The sequence below is a fragment of the Ammodytes marinus genome, assembly GCF_949987685.1.
Source record: "Ammodytes marinus genome assembly, chromosome: 9".
Taxonomy (NCBI): Eukaryota; Metazoa; Chordata; class Actinopteri; order Uranoscopiformes; family Ammodytidae; genus Ammodytes; species Ammodytes marinus.
In genome coordinates, this window is record NC_137213.1 from 24,996,346 (window position 1) to 25,024,266 (window position 27,921).

The 27,921-nt window shown below is 39.5% G+C and overlaps 1 protein-coding gene across 1 annotated transcript; it reads right to left on the reverse strand.

Annotated features, from left to right (window-relative positions):
- Window positions 1-23: 23 nt before the first annotated feature.
- LOC307255837 (polyamine-transporting ATPase 13A3-like) lies at window positions 24-27,570 on the reverse strand. Its single transcript, XM_080034638.1, has 33 exons — window positions 27,467-27,570; window positions 24,671-24,740; window positions 22,402-22,575; window positions 21,528-21,707; window positions 21,248-21,318; window positions 20,930-21,013; window positions 20,721-20,790; window positions 20,483-20,617; window positions 20,172-20,244; window positions 19,876-20,007; window positions 18,830-18,997; window positions 18,566-18,723; window positions 18,260-18,448; window positions 17,150-17,211; window positions 13,280-13,430; window positions 12,962-13,084; window positions 12,838-12,855; window positions 11,957-12,107; window positions 11,344-11,464; window positions 10,356-10,480; window positions 10,093-10,256; window positions 9,245-9,376; window positions 6,666-6,745; window positions 6,503-6,545; window positions 6,073-6,182; window positions 5,597-5,693; window positions 4,699-4,771; window positions 4,395-4,572; window positions 3,806-3,987; window positions 3,320-3,408; window positions 2,969-3,049; window positions 2,634-2,729; window positions 24-1,820 (listed from the first exon to the last, which is right to left on the reverse strand). The coding sequence occupies exons 2-33, from the start codon at window positions 24,719-24,721 to the stop codon at window positions 1,638-1,640; spliced, it is 3,744 nt and encodes a 1,247-aa protein (XP_079890764.1). The 5' UTR covers window positions 24,722-24,740; window positions 27,467-27,570; the 3' UTR covers window positions 24-1,637.
- Between the last annotated feature and the right edge of the window lie 351 nt (window positions 27,571-27,921).

The window sequence follows — 27,921 nt, forward strand, 5'->3', positions numbered from 1 at the left end:
ACACACACACACACACACACACACACACACACACACACACACACACAGCACTGGCTGATTTTATATACTTTCTTACAAAAGGGATACAGAACTTGGTGCTTCTCTCTTCCACGGGAAGAATTTCAACCGAAGCAACTCTAAGAGATGCAGCAGTGGAATGTTTTCTGTCTCAATACAGCAGTACCAGTTATGTTCATAGAAATGCAAAACAGGCACAAGTCTCTCATTTTCTTTGAATCCATACAACCTAATACTGTTTCACAACTCTTTTGATTTTAGCAGCAGCTAATGTAAGTGGAGGACTGTATGTTTGTATTCACAGTGAGGTGGGAAGAAGAGTTGGAGTGCTTTTAGGTACAGACTACCATATCTGTGTCAAAGTCCAGTTATTAAGTTTCATTCTGTATATTATTGGCAGCAAAGTACAATGTAGTTAGTAGGACATAGTCATCTTAAAAGGTGCTCAGAGGAACTTTCAGTTCGTGTTAATTCTTTCACCCCCTTTGGACAAAAGCGGTAGTGTTTGTACTACGCCAGCTGTGGTTACAGGGTGAGCGTGCCCATGACAAAGGCATTTTGAAAAACTATATAAAATGAACATTCTTTGCACTGATGGTCTCATTTGCTGGTATATGTGATTTATGATCATCAGAGGAAAAATTAGACAAGTTCAGAAATATTTAAAAGTTCATCATAGCACCTTTACAGGAATAGATTGACATTTTGGAAAATAAGCTTAGGCTATTTGCTTCCTTGTTAAGATTTGCTAAGTTTGATGATAAGATTGATACCTCTCTCATGTGTGTTTCTTGAAATGTTTGAAGCTACAGCCAGCAGCTAATCTGCTTAGCTTAACACAAAGACTGGACACAGGGGGAAACCGCTACCCTTCAGTCTGGTACTCAACATGAGGTTGCCAGCTTAGTTGCAGCAACTTAAACACCCATAAACCACAATGTGTCATTTTTACACTTCGGTATTATGGACAGATTAAACCCAAAAAGATGAAACGGTTTGATTGATCAGCTTTTACCTTTGGTCACCAGGCTAGCTATTTTCCAGTCTTTTTGCTAAGCTAAGCTAATTGACAGCTGTCACTACCTGCATATTTACCACACAGATATGAGAGAGATGTTTATCTTTTCCTCTTATGACACCAACTTTAAAACGCTGCCATAGTGAGAAATACAGAGAACGTTTTGTGGAGCTAAATAAACTTTGTGTCAACTCATTTGGCAATGGCATGAGATCACCAACATTCATTTATATGAAAAAGTTACACACTATAGCTTTAACAGAGGCTTTCGCTAACGTTACAGCAGTGTGACACAATATTACTGCTAAGACCATATGGCGCAGAGTGTTTGTTCGATCCGATCAGGTGGATTAAAAATGGAAGAGGACTTAATGTATGAGCAACTCACATTGCCAGTTGGATTTTTTGCAGTATGAGGCCATGCCTTTATGATGGTCGCTGGCTCACAGCAGGCCCCAAGTATAATAAACATAAACTGAGCACCTGTCACATCTCTGAGTTAAACTGAAGCTAAGTCAACCTGTAAGTAAGTCACCCCCCCCAACAGCAAGTCCTGTTGAGGGTGTTAGGTTTAGTCTGTGTGGATGTTTGCTGGTTGGTGTCAGAGGGGGGCAGAGTTGTGGGAAGGCAGATCACTGGCGTAGGTGACTGTGGAGGGACTGGGGGGCCAGTCAGCATCCTCCTGCAGCTTCAGGGCCACGTTCATGTAGAGCACCTTTGGGGGCTTATTCTTCTGACAGAACAGCCAGGAGAGAAAGGGAGAGCCCCAGCGGCTATTTGCCTCCTGTGAAAAATGTATATAAACATTAGAAATCATAAAGTAGTTAGTGAGCCAGTGTATTGTTATACATTATGTCTGCTGACTGCATAAAGGAGTGTAATAAGGAGCTGAAGTTCCACACGGTTGTGGACAAAGAAACATGTATCTAAATCCATCATAGAAAGACCTACAATGTGTTTCCCTTGCATTGTCTGTTAGCAGAATATATTGATATGATTAATGGAGAAATATACAGGATGTCTTTCCTTTCTCTTTGTATTTAAAAAATTATATATTATTTTTTGTATTCTCTATGTGTATACATGTGTGGATATGTCTTTTGTCAACGTATGTATTTGTATACATGTCTATAAATGTATGTATTTATGTTTAATACACCTAGTTTCTCTCTACTTTTTCTGAAGTTGTAAAACATTGGATGGTGGGTGGGATGGTGGGGGATAAAACGAATATATTTGTAAATGAAAAACTACAAATAAAGTATTTAAAATGTGTTTTCACGTTGCAAGATGCATAGAAAATATATCCTGAAAAGACTGCTGATACATTCATGAGATGACCAAGAATCAACCAAATGAATTCTCAATATAAAAGAATAAATGTAGTGAAATAAAATACAATATCAATTTTATAATGCAGTTCTATTAGATACAGTCTCTATTGATCATTTACACAGCTGTCCCAACATGTTACAGGTCAACAGAGGAAAATATGAAGCAATAAAGCAATTTCAGAGTTATGAGTTAAGAAAATACATCACTCTTTCTATAAAGGAAGGCAAAAAAAAAGAAAAAGTGAAGTCAAAAGCTTCCCAACCTGAGGTGTGTCAGCAGAGGGGGGCTCTGTGGGGCCATTTACCCCCTGATTGCCTCTGAAAACTAGCCTCCACAAGATGATGTCAACGAGCAAAATCTACGGGAGATTTCGGCAAGAGAATCAAGGCATCACGATGATTGGGTTAGAGTAGCAGAAATACACAGAGAAAAAACTCAAATGGAAACTTAATGGATTTCATTCATTAGGGCGCCGATGCACTAGGGAGCACCGATTCAGCAGGACAAATCAATGCATGCAAATCACAGTTTTATAATGAACAACAAAAAGGGGGGGAGAACAGTCACGAGAGCTTGTGATGTCTATAAAAAGCATACCTCCAGCATGAAAGACACTGACGCATTCACAATGACAATGATGACCAGTGTAACGCGCCAGTCATGGGGAACACACACGATCTGGGAGGAGGCAGAGCAGCGGGCACAGAACTTAACGCAGCAGCACACACACACACACACTGTTTCCTTCAACTTAATGCAACTTTCTAGCAACACTGTTATACCTTTACTCTTACTGACAAAATGTAAGCAACTTGTTTTGATTGTCTACCATTCAAATCTAAAGCTAGGGCATGAATTGTATGTTTTAGAGCAGCCAGTGATAACAAATATGTGGCAAATAAATGAAGAAATTCTTCAAAAAAAAAGTAGGAAGAACTTTAAGTTTACCTCCAGGAAGCTGTCGATGGCAGGAACAGGATACAGCATGATGAAGAAGAGAAAAGTATAAAGGCCAATGCAGGACAACATGAAGGGCCCTTATGAGATACAGAAATTCAGTCATCACTTTAAATTGTTATTAATAAAAAAAGCACATTCTACTGTATATGAAAAGGGATTAGTGACGGTAGACTTTGTAATTGTAATGTTTGTTAAAAACAATAAAATAAAAAAGTTAATTTTAAATAAGGAATGTATGCATTAAGGAAAATTAATTATAATTTTGCTGAATTAAACATACATGTATAGGAATTACTATTTTTTCAACTTTCTATCTATTTTTTATATATTAAAAAAAATAAGCGTTTTTCCTTACATTGTATATAATAACACAATTCAAAATGTGCCTTTATTTTAAACTCCTCGTGTTCTGGAAATAATCCCTTTCCGTACACGATCAACCAGTGCTTCTGGACAGCACTGAATAAATCTTACAGTTCCTGTAGCTTGGCTGCCTGAAGGGCTTTCCCTTGGAGAAGACGATGGCCACGGCCAAATACTGGAAGGAGGAGACATAGAAGAGGGTGGTGTTCTCGTAGTTCTTGATGTTTTTATGGTCGTGAGGGCTTGATACGTTGGGGCTGAGAGAGAGGCCAGACCTGGAAACATTACAGGCACTGCGGGAGACCAGAGGAGGAGAGGAACACACAGTTAAAACCAAATGTCTGAAAAGTCCTGTGTTCATAAAGCCAGTCACCCAGAGATAACAGGCAGAACGTTTTCAAATGCTTATAAAGTCAGTGTTTTCAAACTTTCTCTGCACTCCTTACTGTTGTTATTTTAATTTTTGTCAACTGATCAAATTATATTATATAAATGTGTTACTTGAGGATTTGACAGACGGATGCAATAAAAAATAAAACAATGCAGGTAGGAAATTCAAACTACTTTTGTGGACCAGCTATCGATTCTTTAGCTATTTTAATCAGGTTTAATCACAGTTAAAAAAAAAGTCCATACGGAGACCTACACACAGGAATGTATATACAGTTCCACATATTTACCAATCAAACATGTTACTCACTCCGACTGAGGCGTCCACGTCTCGTACCAGCTCTGCTGTCGTACCAAGAGGAAAGCCAGGACCTGGAAGAGCAAGCTGGTGAGGATCTGTGTCAGCACAGAGCAGAGCAGAGGGCCGGAGATCAGACTGGAGGGCGGGCGCTGCCACACCAGCTCCTTCCACGCCGGGTTCAGACTCACTGCAGATAGGAAAAAGACAGTGAGTTTTAGGCTTTCCAGAAATGATTGTTAGTAATTATGTGTGTTTGCTTTTCATCTAATCCTCCCTCCAAACTCCCTTTCAAACTTTTCTTCGTTCTACTCACTTGTGAAGGCGATGATGAGAATGATTGCGATGTCAATGAAGAGGAACTGGAAGTCTCCCAAGTTACTGAGAATCTAAAAAAATATCAGAAAAGTCACACAGCTGTTAAGGGGAATGGACCTGCACGTCTAAATGTATAACCCTTCAGCTCTGATGTACAGTTGCAAGAATTTGCCATTCAAAAAGTGAAACTTTCATAAATTCTAGAGATCTAATACACATAGTGAAATATGTCAGGCCTTTCCTTTGTTTATGCTTTTGATAATCATAGTTTACAGATCATGGAATAAAAAATCCAGTATCAGAAAGTAATAGAATTTGACATAAAACCAATTAACATTTATAATACAGAAATGTCAACCTTCTGAAAAGTATGTTTATTCTAGATTAATTTAACTTCATGTGTAATGAATGTAATATATATGAAAGTTTCACTTTTTGAATTAAATTACATTAAAAAATGTAACTTTTTATTGATATTAAATTTTTTAGATTTTAGATGCACCTGTAATCGAAACATGGTCACACTAAGTCACAGCCTGTGTATTTTACAGATAGCTTTCACTCACACTTCTCCAATGAACTCTATGTGGTTGCTGCCTTTGTTTCGGAAACCCCCACACTTAAAAAAAGAAAAGAAAAAAAAAAAACGCTTCTACTTGCTCCTCACGTCCATCCTGCTGAAGAACCCTGTGTATTTCATGTGGGAACCACCACGCCAGTGTTGGTAACTCAATGGCACCAACCACAGAAGCTTACAAATGCTGGACCCACAGGCCATGTGAATAACATGTTGCTTTGCCTTCTGCAGGGCATCACATTTAAAATGCCAAGGACAATTGTGGAGCATTGGAAAGTCCCAGAGAAGTAAGAGTGGGAGAAAGAAAAAGAGTGTTTACCGAGTAGAGCAGCGTAACACTGAGGTACTGGATGATGCTGTAGAGAGCCATGAACTTGAACACGCAGAAAGATGTAATGAGGGCAGCTCGGCCCTCCCTTTGTAAAGAAAGAAAATAGATGAAAGATAATCAGAATTAGAAAGTTCATAATTTTACGTTGTCAGGGTCAGTTCACACAGTAAGCACCAAAATATCCAATTGAGGAAGTCCACTGTCACTATTCCAATTTTTAAATGAACTATGAGTTTATATGAGTGCAACACTATGCTGTGAATTCAATTGTAATTTCAATATATTATAATTGCCTGTGAGCTGACTGTATCATTCACTACACCCCTGGTGGTTACACATTTATCTGACTGAGTTGTGGAACCATTTGTAACATAAACTGGGGCACATTTCGGAAATGTAAAAATGCTTTTTCTGGATGACATTCCCAGTGATACAGGAACGAGCCATCAGGAATGAGTGGCTACCTGATGAGGTTGGGGACACAGGAGATGTTTGAGGTGGAGGAGGTGAAGGGTGCAGCAACAGAAGCTTCCAGCTCCGACAGAGAGATCCCACTGTTAGCTCTCTTCAAAGCCTGAGACAGAGAGAGGACTGAATCACTATTAATCCATTCATGATCAAATCTTCGCAATACAAAGAGGTGGAAAGTTACGTTTTTTAGGATTTTTGAGACTTTCAATTGGGAGTTATTTATAATATACTCATAAAAAGTACTTTTGTTTTCATCATTTTAATTAATAGTATATGGAGTATGCCTAGATATACAGCCTCAATTTCAAACTGCGCATTTGTTGAAAGTTGTTTGTAGTGTTGTAGCATTTGTTCCATTGGCATGTAGAAGCATTTAATGTACACACATCTTATAACATTTAAATAATATTAATCCACACTTACACCACAGTCATTAGCGCCGTCCCCACACATCCCAACAGTGTACCTGGAAAGTAAACAAAGACAGTTGAAGGTTCAACTTTTCATTCAGTGACACTCAATTCATGAAATCCTTAGATTTCTAAAAGACCTAAAGGTTAAGCCCACAATCCAAAGGGAAACTCACTCGATGCTCTGCAGGACCTCCACCAGCTGAGTCTTCTGGTCTGGAGCCATTCGGGCAAATACAGTGGCTCTCAGAGCAAGCTGCAGCACCCCCATGTGGAGAGACAAAGACTTACAGAAACTTCCAAATGCAATGGTGCAATGTCTAAACTACACTCAACAAAAATATAAACGCAACACTTTTGTTTTTGCTCCCATTTTTCATGAGATGGACTTAAAGATCTAAAATTCATTCCAGATACACAATTGTACCATTTCTCTCAAACATTGTTCACAAATCTGTCTAAATGTGTGATAGTGAGCACTTCTGCTTTGCTGAGATAATCCATCCCACCTCACAGGTGTGCCACATCAAGATGCTGATCTGACATCATGATTAGTGCACAGGTGTACCTTAGACTGTCCACAATAAAAGGCCACTCTGAAATGTGCATTTTTTTGCTTTATTGGGGGTCTGGGGACTCAGAACCAGTCAGTATCTGGTGTGACCACCATTTGCCTCATGCAGTGCAACACATCTTCTTCGTATAGAGTTTATCAGATTGTCAATTGTGGCCTGTGGAATGTTGGTCCACTCCTCTTCAATGGCTGTGCGAAGTTGCTGGAGACGGCTTATGGTGGAGAAATGAACATTCAATGCACGAGCAACAGATCTGGTTGACATTCCTGCTGTCAGCATGCCAATTGCACGCTCCCTCAATGCTTGTGGCATCTGTGGCATTTTGCTGTGAGACAAAACTGCACATTTCAGGGTGGCCTTTTATTGTGGACAGTCTAAGGCACACCTGTGCACTAATCATGATGTCAGATTAGCATCTTGATGTGGCACACCTGTGAGGTGGGATGGATTATCTCAGCAAAGCAGAAGTGCTCACTATCACACATTTAGACAGATTTGTGAACAATGTTTGAGAGAAATGGTACAATTGTGTATCTGGAATGAATTTTAGATCTTTAAGTCCATCTCATGAAAAATGGGAGCAAAAACAAAAGTGTTGCGTTTATATTTTTGTTGAGTGTATATTTTCACATTCTAGTGGAAATACGTATATACATTTGAGCAACTTGTACTTGTTTTCCTTTTCATGCTACTTTATACTTAGGGGAGAACGGGGTAAGTAGGCACACTTTTTACTCTAGTGAGAATTGCTCATCACCAAAACATCTGTCAATAGCCATTCCTACATTAAATTGAAGCTTAAGGTGTTGGCTAGAAATGTGTGTCTCTCTTTTTTTCCAACTTATTGTAATGAAGAAGTAATTTACCATCAAAGACACTCTGACACATTGTGACAACCAACCCCATCAAGGGGTCGGTTGTCACACACTATGGGGTTGTTTGTCACAATGTTATCTTAATGGGAAAAATCTTAAAAAGAAGGCAAGGAGGCAGAACCAAATTTGAATGTTTAATTGCATTGTCAAGTCGACAAATAGGCCTACATAACGTTCTGTAGCCTTGGCAGCTGGTCTAGTTTGGGATGCACTGGGTTGTTTTGATTTTGTTGCCCTTTTTTCTTTTGCTTGTTAGCTGCCTTTTCCTGCTCTATTCTTTCCTTCTCTGGGGTGTCAGTGAGGATACAGCTTGACAATTTATTTCGTTATTGGGTTCCTTTTCTGGCTGCAGCCTTGAGATAACATGTGACAACCAACCCCCCAAAAAATTTGACGACCAACCCCAACTTGAATTTCTTGCTAGCATCAAGGCCAACAACCATCTGACAACTAATTAGCTTGCTAACCACAATCTAAACTATAGTTTACCCTTCACACTTTCTGAGGGTAACAAGTGTTTTGTTATAAACCCATTGTGTAAAAGCCTAGAAGAAAAATACTGAGAAGCAAAATATTTTGAATTTGACATGAAAAACACAAAACATCCTCTCACCTGAAATGCAGCTGTCTTCCTCCAAGGAAGTCTATGTATGTGACCTCTGATCCCAATTCTGGACCTTTTTTATATCAACATTTCAGAGCTAGCGCGCTCTGGTGGCGAGATATAACGAATGTGACATCCAACCCATGTGACAAATTACCCCGTTCTCCCCTATACTCCACTACAATACATGTACGTACAGTTTTAGGTATTAGTTGATATTTTGCTTTACATTTAACTACCCAACTGACTACAACTATTTTGTTTGTTTAAGTCATTTCTTAACAACAGTTCCTGGTTCCAGCCTCTCAAATGTGAGGATACTATGCTGCTGTTCATTTCATTCATTTCTAACAGTATGGAAGTATCTGTTACTTTGCACTCTGGCTAATTGTGACAGCATTTCTATTAAAAAAAAAGCTGAGTTTTAACGAACAAAGAATCAATCGTTGGATTTAGAAAAACATCAGCAGATGAATCGATAATAGAAGTAATCATTAGTTGCAGTCCTATAGAAAATGGTTCAAATGAGCTCCACTTACAAACTAACTCCAACAGGAAAAGTCTGCCTACACGTTAAAGCATCATTGCAAAGTTTTCCTGATTATACTTACATACTTGATTAAGTAAACTTTCCAATGCGGGACTTTTATGAATACTAATGAGAATTTGAGGATTAATTTGTGTCCAAAGATGATTGGTACCTTCTGGACGAGTTGAGGGAAGTGCTCCGTGATGACAGCGAAGGCTCTGCCGCTGACTGCAAAGTGATAGCTCTGTTCCTGCTGAGGGACTTGCTTGTGGTATCCCACCTCCTCCAGGTGTATCTCCACGCTCTGGAGGACAGAAGATCCATTGGTTGTTACCAGCGCACCAGGAAACTACAGAACTTTACTATCTTGCTCAACTTGTGGCAATGTCTCTTTTGGTCCAAATAGAAGACGCCTTCCCGTGCTCTTATCTCTTTAACACGGCAGTTTTTTTCTTACACCGGAACATGCAGGTAGTATTGTATTAAGAAAGATAATAATGTGATAATTCACAGCCTAGGCTCTGTAAACTGTCATGTTGCTAGCTGAATGGGACCCATTTATTAATAATAATAATAATTGATTGGATTTATATAGCGCTTTATTCCCTTAGGACTCAAAGTGCTTTAGCTAGCAACATGACAGTTTGAGGTGCCCCATTTATTGGGTCACCTTTGTATACTATTTGTTTAAGTACCAGTTTACATAGCCTAAGATGTGTATTAACAGTAAACACCAGATCATTTTTTTCAGCGCACACACTATACTAGCAAGGATATATTATCAGATTTTTACAAAAAGTGCAAAAAAACATTCCACCTTTAAGCAGGAGTGAGTTCATTGTCTTAGGTATAGTACAGAATAAAAAACACAGATTACCAGGACAAGCACAAATTCGTTTTTCCTAGGCTGTCCTCCTGGTAGACCCTGGTTTACCAATATTCTCTACAATGAACCGGCCACCTGCATGTAGATACTGACTGTGTTGAAATGATGTATTGGTTGAATAATTTCTGTCTCACCTGATTGTCCTTGATGTCCTGCTTGGGGTTTTCAGTGTAGTTCCATGTGATTTTAGCAGGGTGGAGATCCTTAGGTGGCACAGCATCTGCTATAATGACCCTCTCGTGTGCACGGACCATCCCGCAATCTCGAGCCACTGATATGGCCGTCAGCATGTTGTCACCTGTTACATGGGGACACATAGCATATCAGGCATCGATGCAAGAAGGACATACCAGGAAAACAGGTTAAACAAGTGAATAAAGTGACCAAACCAATTTACCCGTGACCATCAAAGTGCGGATGTTAGCTTGTCGTAACTCGCGTAAAACCCCGGCAGTCTGCTCTTTGATTTTGTTCTGCATGATGATCAAACCAAGGAACTCCATGTTGGTTTCTATCAGGTCCCTGAAAGCATCAAATCATACATTTAAAACACCATTTATTTGTCACAAATACCATGCAAAATGAATGTTTCAAGACACTTTGCAGAATCCGATTTAAAGGTGGAGTCAGCCATTCTTGAGAAAGCTTGTTGTCACAATCACTTTGTCAAAATCAGTGAATAGCTATTCACGAATAAAACGTAACTTTCAATTTGATATAATTAGACATAAATGTTAGTTCGAGAGCTGTAACTAAATGTTTTTTGACAACCTGTCTTTCTGCTCTCCTGCCGTGTTTACTTCTACGTTAGTCAATGTTTACCTGCATTTGTCAGATTCAAACAGAAGGGAATTGATTGCTTAAGATCCAAAAAGTCATGAGAAAAAAATCGTAGAAGTAAACCAAACAGTCCATAATATCGAGGGAAAGTCTCTGCTGCCCATTGACATACATTTTAAAAAGATCTTGCAGCAGTGTTGCTCTATGATAGGCTGAGGCAACTGTTTGTTTTAAAGGTTCCCCTGTGGTAGATTACTTCCTGCCCATTGGTGTACATTATGTGCAAACAAAAAAACAGCTTTTGGTTTTATTCTGAGATTACTGACACCATAGCCTGACATTTGCTTATGTTTAAGACACCTGTGGAACATTTCCTGCTCTGTTGTAGCAGCAGCACTGTAAATATTTGGACACTATGTTGTCTGATATATGTTTGTCCAGTAATCAGCAGAACTAAAGTCCTCCAGACATCAACATTTTGGAAGTACATGCTACACCTACGAAAGCAGATTTCTGACAAGAATGTGCGTGTTCTAGGGTGGTTTGTTTCTGCAGCTAGCTCGTGCACCGTGTGGACAGTGTTATCTATGGAGGGAGAGGTGTACCTGCTGAGGCTCTGGACTTTGTGCCAGGAGAGTTTGGACTCCAGCTGTCGATGTGCCAAAGCAATCACCCTGAAGCCCTGCCTGGTGTAGGTCTCCAGAGTCTCTGTGAAACTCTGTGGGACTAATGACACATTTACAAAGCAAGATTATTGTTTCTTTATTGTAAAAGAAATTTCTCCAGTAGATTCTGAAAATCCTTTAAAGACCCTGTAAACCCAAATCCACAAAATCCTTCTAACTATGTACTTGGGAGTTAGTTGCATCATAGTAATAAACATCTGAAAACAGTTATGCGTATTTATCAATCCAAATTAAGATATTTTTTATTTAAGTTTGATAAACTCCACAGAAATTAGGTTTGGATTTGCCGTCTATATTCTAGCTCTTATGACACAATACATCTTTTGAACCAATCACGGCATTTCTCAGCCCAAACGTTCTATAAAAAAACTGTCTAGACAGTAAAAAAAATAAAAAAAGTTTTGTAACATTTATGAGCATTTATTTTCTATCAGATTTTTTGTAAAAGTTTATTGAGACAGCCGACTTATTGATTTTTCAGAGCATTGATTGTTGAGAGCAGGTTTCCAGAGGCTTTAACATAGGGACAGACCTGTATGCTGTTTGCAAAGGCCAGCCACAACCTCCGGTGCTCCTTTCAAGTACGCGTCCATGTGTCTTTCCCCCAACTTCCTGACCACCACACTCATCCTCTGCAGGGCCGAGGAGAAGGGGAACTGACGCACAATGCCGATCTCACAGGACTAGAGAGCACAAGACACATGGTGTGTAAGTGTCCAGTTTTTTTTTAAACACCTCAATTCACCTTGATTTTCCTTTGGGGAAATACTTCTTTTTGTTTTCTATCTAAGCCTTAGATGAGAAGAACGTTATGACTCTCATGTCTGTACATGCAGAAAGGCAGGAACGTGCGGGAAAAGCTGCAGTTTGGCTTTGTTGAAGCACCTGGAGTCTTGTCTTGCCAGAAAGTCCCTGCCACCGACCAAGAAATATCCTGGCACCCCTCGCAAAAAAACACAACTTCTCATTTTTAAAGTTCAGTTTTTGTACAGATTAGACAAACAAGATATAACGTGCTAAACAGTTAGCTTTAGAGGTGCTGGGAGGTGAATTCCTACCAGCACCGTCCCTCTTGTTCCAGATCTTGTATTAGTTTATTTAAATTGGATGCTAATTTGGGTGTTTGAGAATTGTATGTGGCTGTGTTGGTTGTGCTTTGTTGCGGTGCTGCTTTCTTGGCCAGGTTATTCTTGGAAAAGGGATTTTAATCTCATGACTTTTACCTGGTTAAATAAAGGATTTGGATTGACATTGAGGCTAGCTGTCTCTCCCCTTTTTCCAGTCTCTATGCTAAGCTAAGCTAAGCTAACCTTCTGCTGTCTGGCTCAATATTTAAGGGGCCGACATGAGAGTGGCATCCATCTTCTCATCTCACTCTCAGATTTAACTTTTCAGGTAAAAAGGACGACTTACCGGTAGTTCAGACAGCTCCTGGGTAAAAAATAAATAAAAATTAATGATTTCTGAAATCGAACAGGAACTTACAAAGGTGTTTCTCACTCGCATCAACAGAGGAAAAGACAGAGAGTCACTGTACCATGTTCTGAGTTAGTGGATTGTTCTGATTGGCTTCAGGGACGTTGTGCTTCGGAGGTCGCACGACTGTGGGCATTATAGGATTGTGGAGTGCAGTCTCTTCCTCTGTGGGCTCCTCTAAGATCTAAACAAAAAAAAGATATGTAAGCAATGTAACTCCACTTCACTAAGCCTGGTGTGATAGAAATGCCGGGGTATCCATGATACCATACTTTTGAACCATTTTAGCCAAGGAACGACTTGATCTGCAAAGGCCTTGAGCGTGATGGGAGCCAGCGAACTAAGCAGGTCTGGTTAAACACTGTAAGTCTTAGCTTACCCAGCCTGTCCCGTTGAACATCTTGAGGTCTAGAGGGTCTCCGGAGAGCTCGCCCTCTATTTTGGTCAGTGAGTGGCAGGAAGCCATGCAGGCCACGAATGGAGTGTCAACCAGACTCTCTTTGGCTGCATCGGACTCTGGAGGAGAGAAGCTGCAACAGGAACAAGTTGCATACAATCATGATAGTGTATTAAGTGGCTGATTATCGCTTAAATACAGTGGAGGAAATAAGTATTTGATCCCTCACCGATTTTGTAAGTTTGCCCACTTACAAAGAAATGAGCGGTCTATCATTTTCAAGCTAGGTTTATTTTAACAGTGATAGACAGAATATCAAAAAGAAAATCCAGAAAATCACATAAAAAAAATATAAATTAAATTATTTTGCATTTCATTGAGTGAAATAAGTATTTGATCCCCTACCAACCATAAATAATTCTGGCTCCCACAGATTAGTCCTCTTGCTTTAAAAAAGTATTCCTAAACTAGTTTCCTGTATAACACACACCTGTCTCAAGTTGTTACCTGTATAAAAGACACCTGTCCACAGAGTCAATAAATCAAACTCCAACATCTCCATCGTGGGCAAGACCAAAGAGCTGTCTAAGGACATCAGGGAAAAGATTGTAGACCTGCACAAGGCTAGAACAGACTACAAGACCATTGGCGAGAAGCTGGGTGAGAAGGAGACAACTGTTGGTGTGATTTTTCGAAAATGAAAGGAACACAAAATGACCATCAATCTCCCTCGGTCTGGGGCTCCATGCAAGATCTCACCTCGTGGGGTATCAATGATCATGAGAAAGGTGAGGGATAAACCCAGATCTACACGGGAGGAGCCTGTTTATGATCCCAAAGCAGCTGGGACCACAGTCACCAAGAAAACCATTGGTAACACACTATGCCGTAATGGATTGAAATCCTGTAGTTCCCGTAAGGTCCCCCTGCTCAAGAAGGGACATGCACAGAACCGTCTGAAGTTTGCTAATGAACACCTGAACGACTCCGAGAATGCTTGGGAGAAGGTGATGTGGTCAGATTAGAACAAAATCAAGTTCTTTGGTATCATAGTCACTCGCCATGCTTGGAGGAAGAGGAATTCTGACTATGACCCCAAGAACACCATCCCTACAGTCAAGCATGGAGGTTGAAGCATTATGCTTTGGGGGTGTTTCTCTGCTAAGGGGACAGGTGGACTTCACTCCATCAAAGGAAATATGGATGGGGCCATGTACCATGAAATACTAGGTGAAATACTCTCAGCCAGGTCTGTAAAAATGGGTCATGGATGGGTCTTCCAGCACGTCAATAGCCCTAAAAATACAGCAAAGGCAACAAGGGAGTGGCTCAAGAAGAAGCACATTGAGGTCATGGAGTGGCCTAGCCAGTCTCCGGACCTTAATCCAATAGATCTGTGGAGGGAACTGAAGCTCAAGTGACAGCCTCAAAACCTTAAAGGTGCAGTGTGTAATATGACATCATCAAGAAAGTTCTACAAAGTTCTAGAATGCAACGCTCCCTGGGTAACCCCACCCCTTTTGAATAATAACAGAAGCTACAGTGGCCTTCAAGGACAAGAACAATTCTAAATTCTAAACAATGCACCTGATGACATTCCAAAAACATGGATTCCTCCATAAGACTTGCCTGCTCAATGTACAAAATGTAATATTAATATTTGTAATTCTCCGCTCAGGAGCATAATTCAGATTATTGGCAGAGGTGATTTTACACCAATGAGGACATATTAATGAATGAGGATATTGATTTTAGCTGATAAATTGCTTAAAATATTACACAGTGTCCCTTTAAAGATTAGGAGAGGATCTGCAAAGAGGAGTGGTCCAAATATCCTCCTGAGCTGTGTGCAAACCTGGTCATCAACTACAAGACACGTCTGACATCTGTAATTGCCAACAAGGGTTTCTCCACCAAGTACTAAGCAATGTTTTGATAGGGGATCAAATACTTATTTCACTCGATGAAATGCAAAATAATTCATATCTTTTTGTTATGTGATTTTCTGGATTCTATTTTTGATATTCTGTCTATCACTGTTAAAATAAACCTAGCATTAAAATTATAGACCGTTCATTTCATTGTAAGTGGGCAAACTTACAAAATCAGTGAGGGATCAAATACTTATTTCCTCCACTGTAGATGGCGATATATGTACTTTGTCTCCACTGAGAAATAAGAATCAAACCATCCTGTGGGAAATGTAAATGCAACAACTTCACACAAAAAGCATAGTTCATTTTTACTGAGTTAAACTAGGACAGTGGATTTTGTGGTGTGTAAACATGTGGGATTCATCTGAAAAATCAACAGAGAAACTTTTTATAGACAAAGTAGCCAGACAGGAATATGTGTTTAAGGCTAATCTAGCAAGTGAAATACCCGACATATCAAGGTAGGGGAGAACGGGGGAATGGGAGCCATCGGGTAATGTGAGACACCCCCTGTATCTAGGCAATGGAACACATTTTTGGTCATGTGAGATATATGTTTTCAAGCCCCTCTCATTTCCCCTTGGCCATGAAAGAGAGGGCCTCGTGGTAATGTTGTAAGCATGTTTTTTTTCACAAAAATGTCTTTTTTGCATGTAAAAGTAAATTTTATTGCTGTAAACTTAATCGATTGTTGTGCCAAAGCAAATTGATTCAGGTAGAAAAACTTATATCATACATGTTGATGAACTACCAAAATATGAAACCATGTGAAGATGATAACTGAAGATTAGCCTGATTTGCTGAGAGAGGTAGTTTTTTCTCAAATTGTGGCAGTGGGGTAAAGTGAGACAAATGCTGTGGGGTAAAGTGAGACAGTGTCTGTGCCCTCTTTCAATTAATTCATTATATTTGAGGTAGCAAGGAGACTAGTTTGAATAAGACAAAAGACAATATGGGCTGGAGGTGGGGGTTGATGGTTGAAGGGGTGTCAGCAAGGGCATGGTTTGGCACGGATGTATGTGGGGGACAGGAGAGTGACCTTTAACATCAATAGACTCTAAGTAATGCCTAAGTAATGTCTTTATTCAATGAATGATCCCAATAAAACAAATGCAGAAAAATATTAATTAAAGACTCAAAAGATGGAAAATGACAGCTGGGTCAAGTCCTGTGTTCTGAGTCCCAGGCTGTTCTAGCTGGTTCTGATTGTTCTTTGCTCTGACCCCCAGACACTAGCTGGCTCTAAGGGTCCTGTGTTCTGACCCCCAGACTGTGTTTTAATCTAACTGGTTCTATCTGTCATTTGAATGTTAATTATTGAATATGAATTATATGTTGTATTTGATCAGAGTTACTTTCAAGTGTTTAGAAAAAAAAAATCTTAATTGACCAAACCCCATGATTCTGTTACTAGTCCGACATTAGTTTTGGAATATTTGGTTTTCAATCTATCTGTCAGGGTTCTAACTGTTACAACATGTGGTGTTATGGTAGTTTCAGAGTGGAAAAAGTAAGTGGATCAGTTTACCCCCTTGATTTCTCTGGTGGTAAAGACAACATTTTTTAAACAATCATATTTTCACTGCCCTTTGTCATGAATAAATTCTGCTAATGCCCTTTTCTAGGAAACACCCTGAATTAATGGGAAATGTGTAAATGTGACTGATAAATCATTTTAGCTCCCTTGGAGGGAAGCAAATGTAAAAAGTGTCTCACATTATCCCGTTCTCCCCTACATAAGTTTGTAAATTTCCCGAAACGGTCCAATAACACCTGAGATACTAAAGAGATTGTTACGGCAGTATTAACATAATGTCAAAATCCCTGATGGTAAAATAAATGATTTCGTTGGAATACAGAAAAAATCAAAGCCTTAGACAAAAGTAAAAAAAATAAAAAATGTAATAGGCTCTCTTACCGGTCATCTTCAGCTCTTTGAATCCCCCACAGGTCCAAACCATCCTCAGTCAGAGTACCTGTCTGTATGGTGGAAGAAAATACAGACCGTTAACAATGCACAAGAAGGTACTACAGACATGAAGGTTGTTATGATCACAACCCAGAGAAGGAAACTATTCTCACAAACTGCATACAGAGATACAGAAAACGTAAAGACTTTAAAATTATAAATTGGTCTTAAGCTCTCTTCGAAATGTATGTCAGGGTTCAAGATACTTGACCTGGTCATGCAATAACGCACAAACACTTTTTGAGATTTTATGGAAATGTGATTTCTTATGATATATTATCCACACTAAAACATCTGGTTTCTTCTTTAGTACAAGCTGGTAAAGCTCTACTATTGTCTATTGTGCAAACAACACTATGGGGCAGCAAAGAATTACAGCTTATTGATTTGAATCCTAATCAAAGCCGGCCATATGTACAGTCACAAACCAAACTTTGACAAAAGGCTCTTACTTATCATTATATTAATTACCACTCTGTTTTTCTGTATTAAAATATTTAACAGTAAAATACTGAAAAATTACACAAATGCTCAAGCTGATTTTTACAATTTGCTTGTTTTGTGTGACAAACAGTCCAAAACCAAATAGATTTTTCTGTCAATCAACTTAGCGTTCCAGCCCTACACAGTATCAGCATTCAAGTAAATCAATACCAAAGCATCAACATATTTGAATAGCTGAATGAAATTATTCTTGAGGCCGCGGCCAAATGGCATCATTGTGCAACCACAGCACTGCCTCGAGGCACCATGATTCATTTTAATTTATTGTTACTTATACGTATGAACTGGAAGTGTGTTTGGATGCCTTCTAACTTATTTCCATGCATTCTTTGGAGTTCTTAGAATTTATTCATTGAAGTATGGCTTGTAGAATTTATCATTTGATGGATACAGGAAGCCATAACACCAACCCTATATCCATCTATCCATCTCGCTATCAATCCATCCATCCATCCATCCATCCATCCATCCTTCCTGACATTTCCTTATATAAACTACAATTACTGATTTCTTAAAAGGAAAACAAAAACCACACTGCAAAAAGTGACCGTCTACCTTGTCGAAGCAAACCAGGTTCAGTTGGCCACACATGTTGATCCTCTGAGGACTGATGCAGAAGATGCCCACGCGTCTCAGACGGCGCTGTGCGTACACAATGCCAGCTGTCATGGCTGCCGGTAAGGCCGGGGGCACAGTGATGGTGACAATGTCCAGAGATTCAATGATGATGGTTTTAGCTGGAACCTAGATTAGGTTTAGAAGAAAAAAAACACCAACTGACATGCGGCAGAGAGAAGTTGCTATGATTTGAAAAAGGATTTCAACACTGCATCCTCAGTGCATACAGTAAAGTAGTTATACCTTGTTCATGATACTGAGGACAATGGTGTAGATGAAGCCGATCCCCGCCACACCCACCAGACACAGCAGGAACAGGTAGGCGTCGCGGTACAGCTTGAAGTCTGTAGGTTTAGGGTAGAGGATAGAGCGCACCAGTTGGCCTTTCTCTGTACTGAAGCCTATGGGAAACAATCAAGTAATTGACATCTGATTATTTTAAATTTCTTTATAATCAGTGTGTAAGCTACAGCTGAAAAAGTGATAAATGGTTTTCCTCGGTCCCACCTGTTCTGATCACGACAGCCTTCACCAGTTCGCCGGCGTAGAAGCGGGTCTGGATAACGTGAGTACCACAGAACAGAGTGTGTCTCTTGTGCTCCTCCATGTTGTAGCTCTGGGCTGCGTCGTCTCCCGAGCTAGGCAGACTAGTTTTGGTGACCGGCACGCTCTCTCCTGAAGATGTAAGGGAGAATGACACAGTAATTCAAGATTTAAATATTGAATTAACAAAAACATTGCAAAATACAGAACCAAATAGATAAGTCACTATGGATAAAAAAGCTATACATTAAAGCCTTTGATATTCATTTATCGAACAAAACTCTTCTTTTTAGATTGTTACCCAGCTCTGAACCTTTGTGGTAGCAAATATGTAACACTTTTGTTCAATTAAATGAATTGAACATTCTTGGTTTAATTCTGTGAAAGAAAGAAAGATTTTATTTGTATTGCAAGTATATTTTCTATGGATTTGGATGGCACATAGAAATAGCCCACTATGGATTCACTGTATTTGACAAGTATTTGTGACAGATATTTGTCATCATTAGCCGACATAGCAGTGAGAGTCACAGACAACTCAGCTGGCAATAGTGATGGTCATAAAAAAAAGTACCATCTGGGCTGAGAAATATTTCCATAATGGAAGTAAATCACTTAATTTGTATGGGCTGTAATTCAAGGTTAATTTACTTGTTTTTCCCTGAGCATCCAAAAAAACGCTAATGAAAAACTTGAGGTACAGTGAAAGGCTCTGGAAAAGCTAATAAGTGGTAAACACTGGGTTAAGATTATTTTTTATAAAAAAATAAATACAACTGTAAAGCATAAGAAGGTACATATATGGGCGTCCCCCCCCGGGCCGGGCCCAGCAGCAGACCCGGGTTCGATTCCTGCCAGCGGTCGTTCTCTGCATGTCACTCCCCTCTCTGCCCCATTTCACCTCTGTCTCTCTGCACTACCAATAAAGCATAAAAATGCCCAAAAAATATCTTAAAAAAAAAGAAAGAAAAAAAAAAGAAAAAAGAAGAAGGTAAATATAGATATGTGACCTGTCAGCATGCTCTCGTTCACAATGCAGGTTCCATGGATAAGCGCAGCGTCACAGGGCAGGATCATCCCATTGGCTGGAATAACGATGACATCACCAGGCACAAGTTCTGTTGACATGGCCTGTTCGATATCTACAGTAAGAGAGCAGCAAAACATAGTGTCAAACACACTCTTTCTGATCAATAAAGTTATTAATGTATTTCAGAATAAGAAAAAAGGTAACATCAATGATTCACACATGATGACTGACAGTCAGTGGTGTTGCCTGTAGTTATATACAGAAAGTAAAACATGCCTTTATTTCCTCTGCACACTGACACACGGACCACACTGTGTGTTGCCACCATGTCATGCAACATCACATATTGCTGGAATAAGAAAAACATCAAAGAGCGGGTAAAACACACACAATAAACGCACACACACAAACACATGCACGGTCAGACAAGATGCTAACTACAAACTTTTCTGGAAATTATTATTATGGAATAAGATTGTTTAAGAAGAACTGCTATTACTCCTTGTTCTCTGTATCTCCTTTAAAGTTGAAAAATACATATACTGTATATATATAATTCATTTTCCCAGGGATCCTGCATGACTTACCTTTTTAATTGTATACAGTGAGGTAGCTATTGAGATGACAGACATGAAAACTATGGCAGTGGCATAATAGTAGTAGTCCTCAATACTCCACAGAATAACACTGAAGAGCTGGAAGATGTAGAAAGGATTCAAGACCTGACGGAGAAAGGGAAAGAAAGCCAATGTTAGTGATGTTACTATTGGTGTGCTTAAAGAAGAGGTGTCAAAAGGGATGTTGTGCCAAGAGCTCTTAACTCACCTCCTTAATGAGTAGCTTGAATAGAGAGGGCACTCTCACAGCAATCTCGTTATCCCCAAAAAACAACATTCTGTTAAAAAAATTAATACATTTTAATATAATCACATACCTGGAGGGTGGTGATGCTTAATCAGTGGTTAAAATAAGTAGGTAAATAAGATGACGGAACAATCTGAAGGGGAACATAGAAATTGTGTGTGTGAGTGTACCTGTAGTCCTGCAATGTTTTAGAGAGTCCAGAGCTGTGGTCAGAGTGGACACTTGCACAGCTCACCTTCACATCCTCCAAGCCTCTAGAAAAGTCACACACATTTATTTTCTACTTCAGTTTTCAATTTATGTTTTGAGTTCTTATCGATTCTAGCGGCATCTCAGGCCAAAAGCAGTAGTGCTGTCGCAAAGCTTTTTATCAGAGACAACATTTTACTGTTGTATAAACATTTTAAAGTTCCTCATAGTTTCTTTATAAAGAATATATATATTTTTTTAGAAATACACAACTGCACTTGTTTTTTGGTGGGACTTACTTATAAATTTCAAAGTTCTGTATCACATCATTCCAGTAGTATTTAGTGCTGTGGTGGGTGAAGTAGTGGATCTAAGAGGGGGGAAGCAGAGGGGGAGGAGGTGGTCAGATATCATGTGTGTAACAACTTAACAGACAAACTTTAGGACCTCCCAATCACTGCTCTCGACACTAAAATAAATACATGACTCTTACTTAAAACCAATGAATTACTCGTCATGTATGTAAATAATATCAATCAGATGAGAAACAAATGATAAAGACGTTTCAAAATGAGGCACCTGAACAGGCTGTGTGTGGGCAAATTTCCCATGATGCTGCTCGTGCACAGCACTGATGCGGCAGTCACTGTCTCCGTTCAACATCTCAGCCGTGGACTGCAGATCCAAGCTGTCAAAAGGTTTCCGCCCTGGGGCCAACATCACGTGTACTCTGGCTCTGAACCACTGGCTGAACTCATCCTATGATAACAATAGAAAGGGTTACATGTTTCCTCATCTGTGACTCTATAATAGGGAAATGTACTGGATCTGTACAAAAACAAAGATCAGAACAAATGTCAAACAAAGATGTGTTTCAGTCTATGGAGTGAATCTGTTGAATGGTCTTTCAATGGAATTGAATGTAAGTAAAACAAACAATAGATTCCAAAAAGTATTCAGACACAATATGATTAAGAAATACAAAACTGAAGTATGAACATCAGAGTGTACATGAAATGGGTTTGGGATTTTTGGTTAGGCAAAATGTTTTTATAATGTATCTACTTTCTGTTACCTTCTTTCATTGATCTGTACCAACAAAATAATGAATGTTAAAAGGGTATGTGTAATAAGCTAGACTTCAGCCAACAAAAGCAGGTCCTGCTTGTTTCTTGTTTATCTTTATGTATTAATTTGTTGTAATACAGCATGTAGGGACACAATAATGGTACAAGTGTGACAGCAGCAGCACATGAGCAAATTCAAAATCCTATGACGCAAGAATAATACAAACACATTTATTGGGAAGTACATTTTTAGTTTGTTGTAGTAGGGGAATACAACAATGCTGAATTTGTGTAAGATTGTAATGTGTCATGTAAAAAAACAAATTGGAAATATCTGATGACAAATACATATATTTTTTTTTAAACGAGGTCAGCTGTTCTCTTACCGTGGTCCTGAGCAGCAAGGTGTGTGCGTCTCTTAGCGAGGTGTGTGTGCAGGTGCCCTTGACGCCCCACTCAGGCAGCCAGTAGAGCAGCAGCAGCAGCAGACCCCCGGAGCACACCGTACCCACACCCACCAGGACCATCTTCCACAGACAGGGCTGGTACCCCCACACCTCCTGCACAGGTAGATAGAAACTAGGTTTGTAGTGTAAAAAATGCTTTTTGCTGTAAAAACAACAACAATTAAATAAACAGACAAGGGTGGAATCGATAAACTAACTAAATCTAACCATCAGCATTGGGGTGAAAAATATAACTTTACAATCCCACCCCCCCATTTAGATTGTATTATAGCTTTTCTAAAACAAATAAATAAAAAATAAAGACAACCCAGTGGAAAGTGGGAGGGCGGAGGTTACAGTGTTAAAATGTTTCATGCATCTGTTTTCTATTTTGAACACAAAGTGTCCATTAAGTTCTTTTCAGGAACAAACAAAAAGGTTGAGACTAGGACTGAAAAGTGTGTGTCAAACAGTAGCCTTGTTATGTTACAATTTAATACATACAACTGAGAAGCTTTAATCCATTTTGTCAATAGAGTGTTTGTGGGGGGTAGGGGGTATAATGTACAGTATTATTCATTGTGTTGCCTAAATCTTACACATTTAGAGAGTGATACTTAAAGCCTCAAAATCCTTTCCAACTCAAGTGGGGTGAATAACTTCTCCTCCCATCTTTTCTGTAACTAATTATCGCTATTCAGGGATGAAAGATGAGGAAGTTAAAATACGATTAACACCATTGATTCACCTCTCATTTTAACAGGCTGTAATCCAGATATTCATGGCAACCTCTATAGGCAGTCACCTTTTCAGGTTATGTCCATGATACTAGCCTTTTACTGCAAGTAAGAGAGAAAATACGATAAGTTCAGATGAATTTTGTATTTATTTCAGAAAATTGAATAATATAATTTTCTGATGCAGGTTATGGTCTACGTTGTCCATTTTGTCAAATAATTTCTAATGATTCTTACTAAACTTTTTAGTAAGCCCATTAGATTTAAAAATGATAATTGTTTTGGTTTTCTGGTATTAATGCCCAAGTAATTCATTCCTTCAGGTTACCAGACATATGGGGCAGGGTCTAAATCAATCATAACAACTTAAATAATTCAGCATGATAGTTTCAGTGTTATTACAATTTAGTTTATAACCTGAAATAAGCTAAATTATTTGATTATCTCTGACACCTTGGGCATAAAGGTAAGTGAATCAGATAATGTAAGTAGAATATTGTCAGCATATAGAGTAATTTGCTTCAACGAATAGCACAGGTTACAGACTTCAATAAATATATGGATGTTCGCCAGCCCTGCCATGTCCCAAGATATAGATGGAAGGGGTCGTAAAGGATGTTGTTGCTTCCGACTGAGGAGACTGGTTCATGGTAAAAGGCTCTAAACCATTTTGTACAGACAGTACCAAATCTGAATTTTGGTAGAATTTTTTATTAATTATATCCTGTCAAAGGCTTTGTCTGTGTCAAAGCCAGAGAGAGCTGGCTTCAAACATGACCTGAAACAGCCTTCTTGTGTTATTAGCTGACTGACACGCAGCTAGGAATTCCACCTGGTCCAAATTCAATAGAGACGGAATAACATTATGCCGACACAGAGCAAGTACTTTTGCAATTGCTTTGTAAGTGTTGTTTAGGAAACTTAAAAAGGTAAGAAATTGCTTATTGGTGGTCTTTGCCGGGTTTAGGAAGAACAAATAATATGGGGCGCCCTTAGCTCAGTTGGTAGGGCGTCCCCCCCCCCCCCCCCCCCCCGGGCCTTGGCCCAGCAGCGGACCCGGGTTCGATTCCCGCCCGCGGTCGTTCTCTGCATGTCACTCTCCTCTCTGCCCCATTTCACCTCTCTTCTATCAATAAAAAGCATAAAAAATCCCCCCCAAAAAAAATATCTTTAAGAACAAATAATATGGGAGGTAGGCATTTACAAAAGTTGATAGTGAAACCATCACCACCTCGTCATTCTACTATTTAAACCAATTAAGGTCCGATATTGTGTCAAATGTGAAATTACCAAATTCTCCTAATTCAGTTTTTGTGTCATTTCAGTGGCCCACAGACCAATGGGTCATAACACTGGTTTCAAGATAAACCACTGAAAATCCCACAGCGAAATGTTCAAGAGTTACCATTTCATGATGGGTTGTTCGATAGAAGTGTGTAGAAAGGAGCTTTAAGACGGGAAGTGATAATTACCATCTCATCCTCCAGGCCCTGGTTTATAATCTTCCCCTCTCTCGTCTTCATTTTGTTTGAAGATCAACAACTACAGAGACAAAGAAATTAAACGTCACTTTATTTACTTTACTTACAATGGTGCTTTACTTGCTGAAGCTTTCTCATCATAGAAGTCTAATAAACTCTGTCTGGTCAGCAGAGATTTTGCAACTTCAATCCTGGTCAAGGGCACGAAAAAACTTGAAGCAAAGCAAAAACAGTCCAAACAAAAGAAAGCAGGTCAGTAATTCGTTCTTGTTTGTTTTTTTCTTTCTATTACACAAGTAAATATTCCTCACAATGTGGCTTGCAAGTAACAACCTGAATGTACCACAACACCTACCTTCCTCATGGCAGCCACAGAAAAAGACAGTGGGTTCAAAGTTGTATATACTATCTATGGTTCAAAGCCTCTGTTGACAAGCTTAAGAAAACAATTATCCGAGACAAAGATTGGAGTGCTGGTACAATACCTTCAGTTGGTTTTGATAGCAGATGGTTTCTTTTCAGAATTTAAAATAGAGTTGGAATCGAATCTCTTGATGCATTCAGGGCTTTATCACCTTGGAATAACTACTTTCCTGTGATGTCAATTAATGTATTAAAAGATGTATTAAAGCTGTAGTGCGTAACTCCGATTTTCCCCATGAGATATTCTGAGTAATTACAACAATGTCTGTGCATCTACATGACGTAAGTCTTCGTGATTGTTGGTCACTTTCTTTTTGGGATTTTTTATTCCTTCGGCTGCTAAAATCAACAACTGAAACATTTAGGTGCCGCTTCTTGGGGATTTCAGTAATGCCTTCATATGATCCAGCGGTTGACAACAGTTTGTAAATATTGTCATATTGAGAAATACAAAGAGTTTTGTAGAGCTGATAGACTTCATCGACTTTGTCTCAACCAATTTGGCAATGGCTTGAATCAAACAGACATTCATTCATGTGAAAAAGTTACACTCTATAGCTTTAACATGTCCCATCTGTAATACAATTAATATCTGAGCCTCACAGCAGACTAACCTCAACTTATTGACAACTCTATTGACATAAAGCTATGCAATGTGTTACAATACATGTGCAATAAAGTGCGGGGATGGTGTTGTTATGTTGGTGTTTGATAATTTATGATCCATTGCTCAGGCTGTAATATATGGAAACCTTTGAACCATAAACACACATTGAATAACAGTCACACACCTTACCTAAAGTAATGTTTGACTAAAAACCGATCTTACCTCTCCATTAACTTAATCAGGAATGAACTTAATCGCATGATGTTTGACACTGCGTTTGCTACTTTAACATTATTTGAAAAGGGAAAACAAATTGATCCACATGAAGTACACATTTTAGACACAAATCATTACTCACCACATCTGCTGCTACACATCTACAAATGGAAGAAGCTTAAATGGACTAAATGAGGTGAAAGCTGAACTTGTTGTTTACTAAAAAAACTGAACAAAACCACACCAGCATGACCCCTCATGTCACCATGAGCACCACCAAGGTGACAGCCTCATGCTGTGGGGGCGGCTTCTCTGCAGCAGGCCCTGGAAGGCTGGAGGATGTAAGACAATCAAAAAAAGAAGGAGAGAGAATCCTGTTTGAAACCCTGCTGCAATCTCGAAGGAAAACTGGGACTTAGGGTAAGATTTATTTTTCCAGCAGGACAAAGACCCCAAACATAAAACCAAAGCTGTACGGGACTGCCTTCAAAACAATTGTGTTAAAGTCCCAGAGCAGGCGGAGGAGAGTCCACATTTCAATCCAGTTCAGGATTTGTAGCAGAACTTCTGAAGAATATTCTGTCGGGGCAGGGTCCCCTCCCCAGTGCAACTTGACAGATCTTAAAGGTGCAATATGCAGTTTCAGGGCAGGGGGATTTGTTTACATTTGCAGAGCCTAGTTTACAAGAGTTAGTTTAAAAGACATATTTTCTCAACATGTGATTCTTACTATTGAATAATTCTATCATGGATCAAAATAAAGTATTTTGACGCACCTGGAACCAAACAGCCAGTAAAAGCCTATGTTTGTAAACAAAATTGTGGGGCTACTCCTTTAAACAACAGTGAAACAGTAACTTCTCAGGTAGCTTTCCAACTTCAAACAGTTTTTCAGGGGTTACGTTTTCCAGTGAGGAAAGTTTGTTTATTTAGTTACTGAGAATATAACTTAAAAAATGTTCACTTCTCTGACACACCCACAGTTACAAAGTGCACCTTTACCGTAGGCTACATTGGTGTGTTGCATAGATGTGGCGGGGGTAATTACTTCATCCAACGTGCACACCTTTCCAGGTAGACTCCACTCAATAATAATGCAACCATATGGTTTAAGTCTATTGTATTTCAATTAGATTTGTAGGGGTTTAGTATTGACTCAATAAGACGTCTATGTCTGAGTCAACAAATACCAATCAAGCCAACATATCCAAAGTTGTAAAACAATGAAACAAAGTCCAAGAGAGTGGACACATTTTTATAGACATTGAACAAACGCCTGTTGTGAGCTATTGCTCTCGTGGCAACCGATTTTAAATGTGAATACAGAGAAGCCTGAAGTTTGACACGTCGATTTCTAAACTGTTGCAACACTAGATCTTACAGCACCAAAAACTGAACGTGAAGCCATTTTGACGCACTTTGTATCATCTAACAAAGGCATATGTACCCTACTTGCTCCCAAAGTTGCCGTTAAGCTGCTATGACGCGTACACATTAACACCATGTAAATAAGCACACTTTGACGAATACAGAGCACTCACCGATGCCCCCGCTCTGTCAGTCAGTGCACCAGACGTTGCATCGTCAGGTGGGTAAATCGTTGCATTAAAACTTTTGCTCGGATGCCACTCTGCAGCTGCTCGCCTAACATGCGTCTGGAGACACGCGCCGACACAACAGAGGAAACACGCTGTGCTGCTGCTGCCGGGACCGTCCCAAACCGGTCCATTCAGAAGGAAGTGCGAAAACAGGATGTGAGGTCATTGCAGGACACCGTGTTTGGGGCCGAATCGCTTGAAGTTGCAACAAATCGGAGACCTGCAGCGACATGTGGAAGCAGCAGCCGTCGTTCTGGACTAGTGGAGTGTTGGAACAGACCCCTCCAGTCTCTCTTTCAATGCCGTCTTCCATGCACTCATGCGCGGCCAACTGGTTGCAAATGCGGCATGTTTAGCGGAGAGACAGACCAGTAATAATAAAAGGTCAACGGGATAGA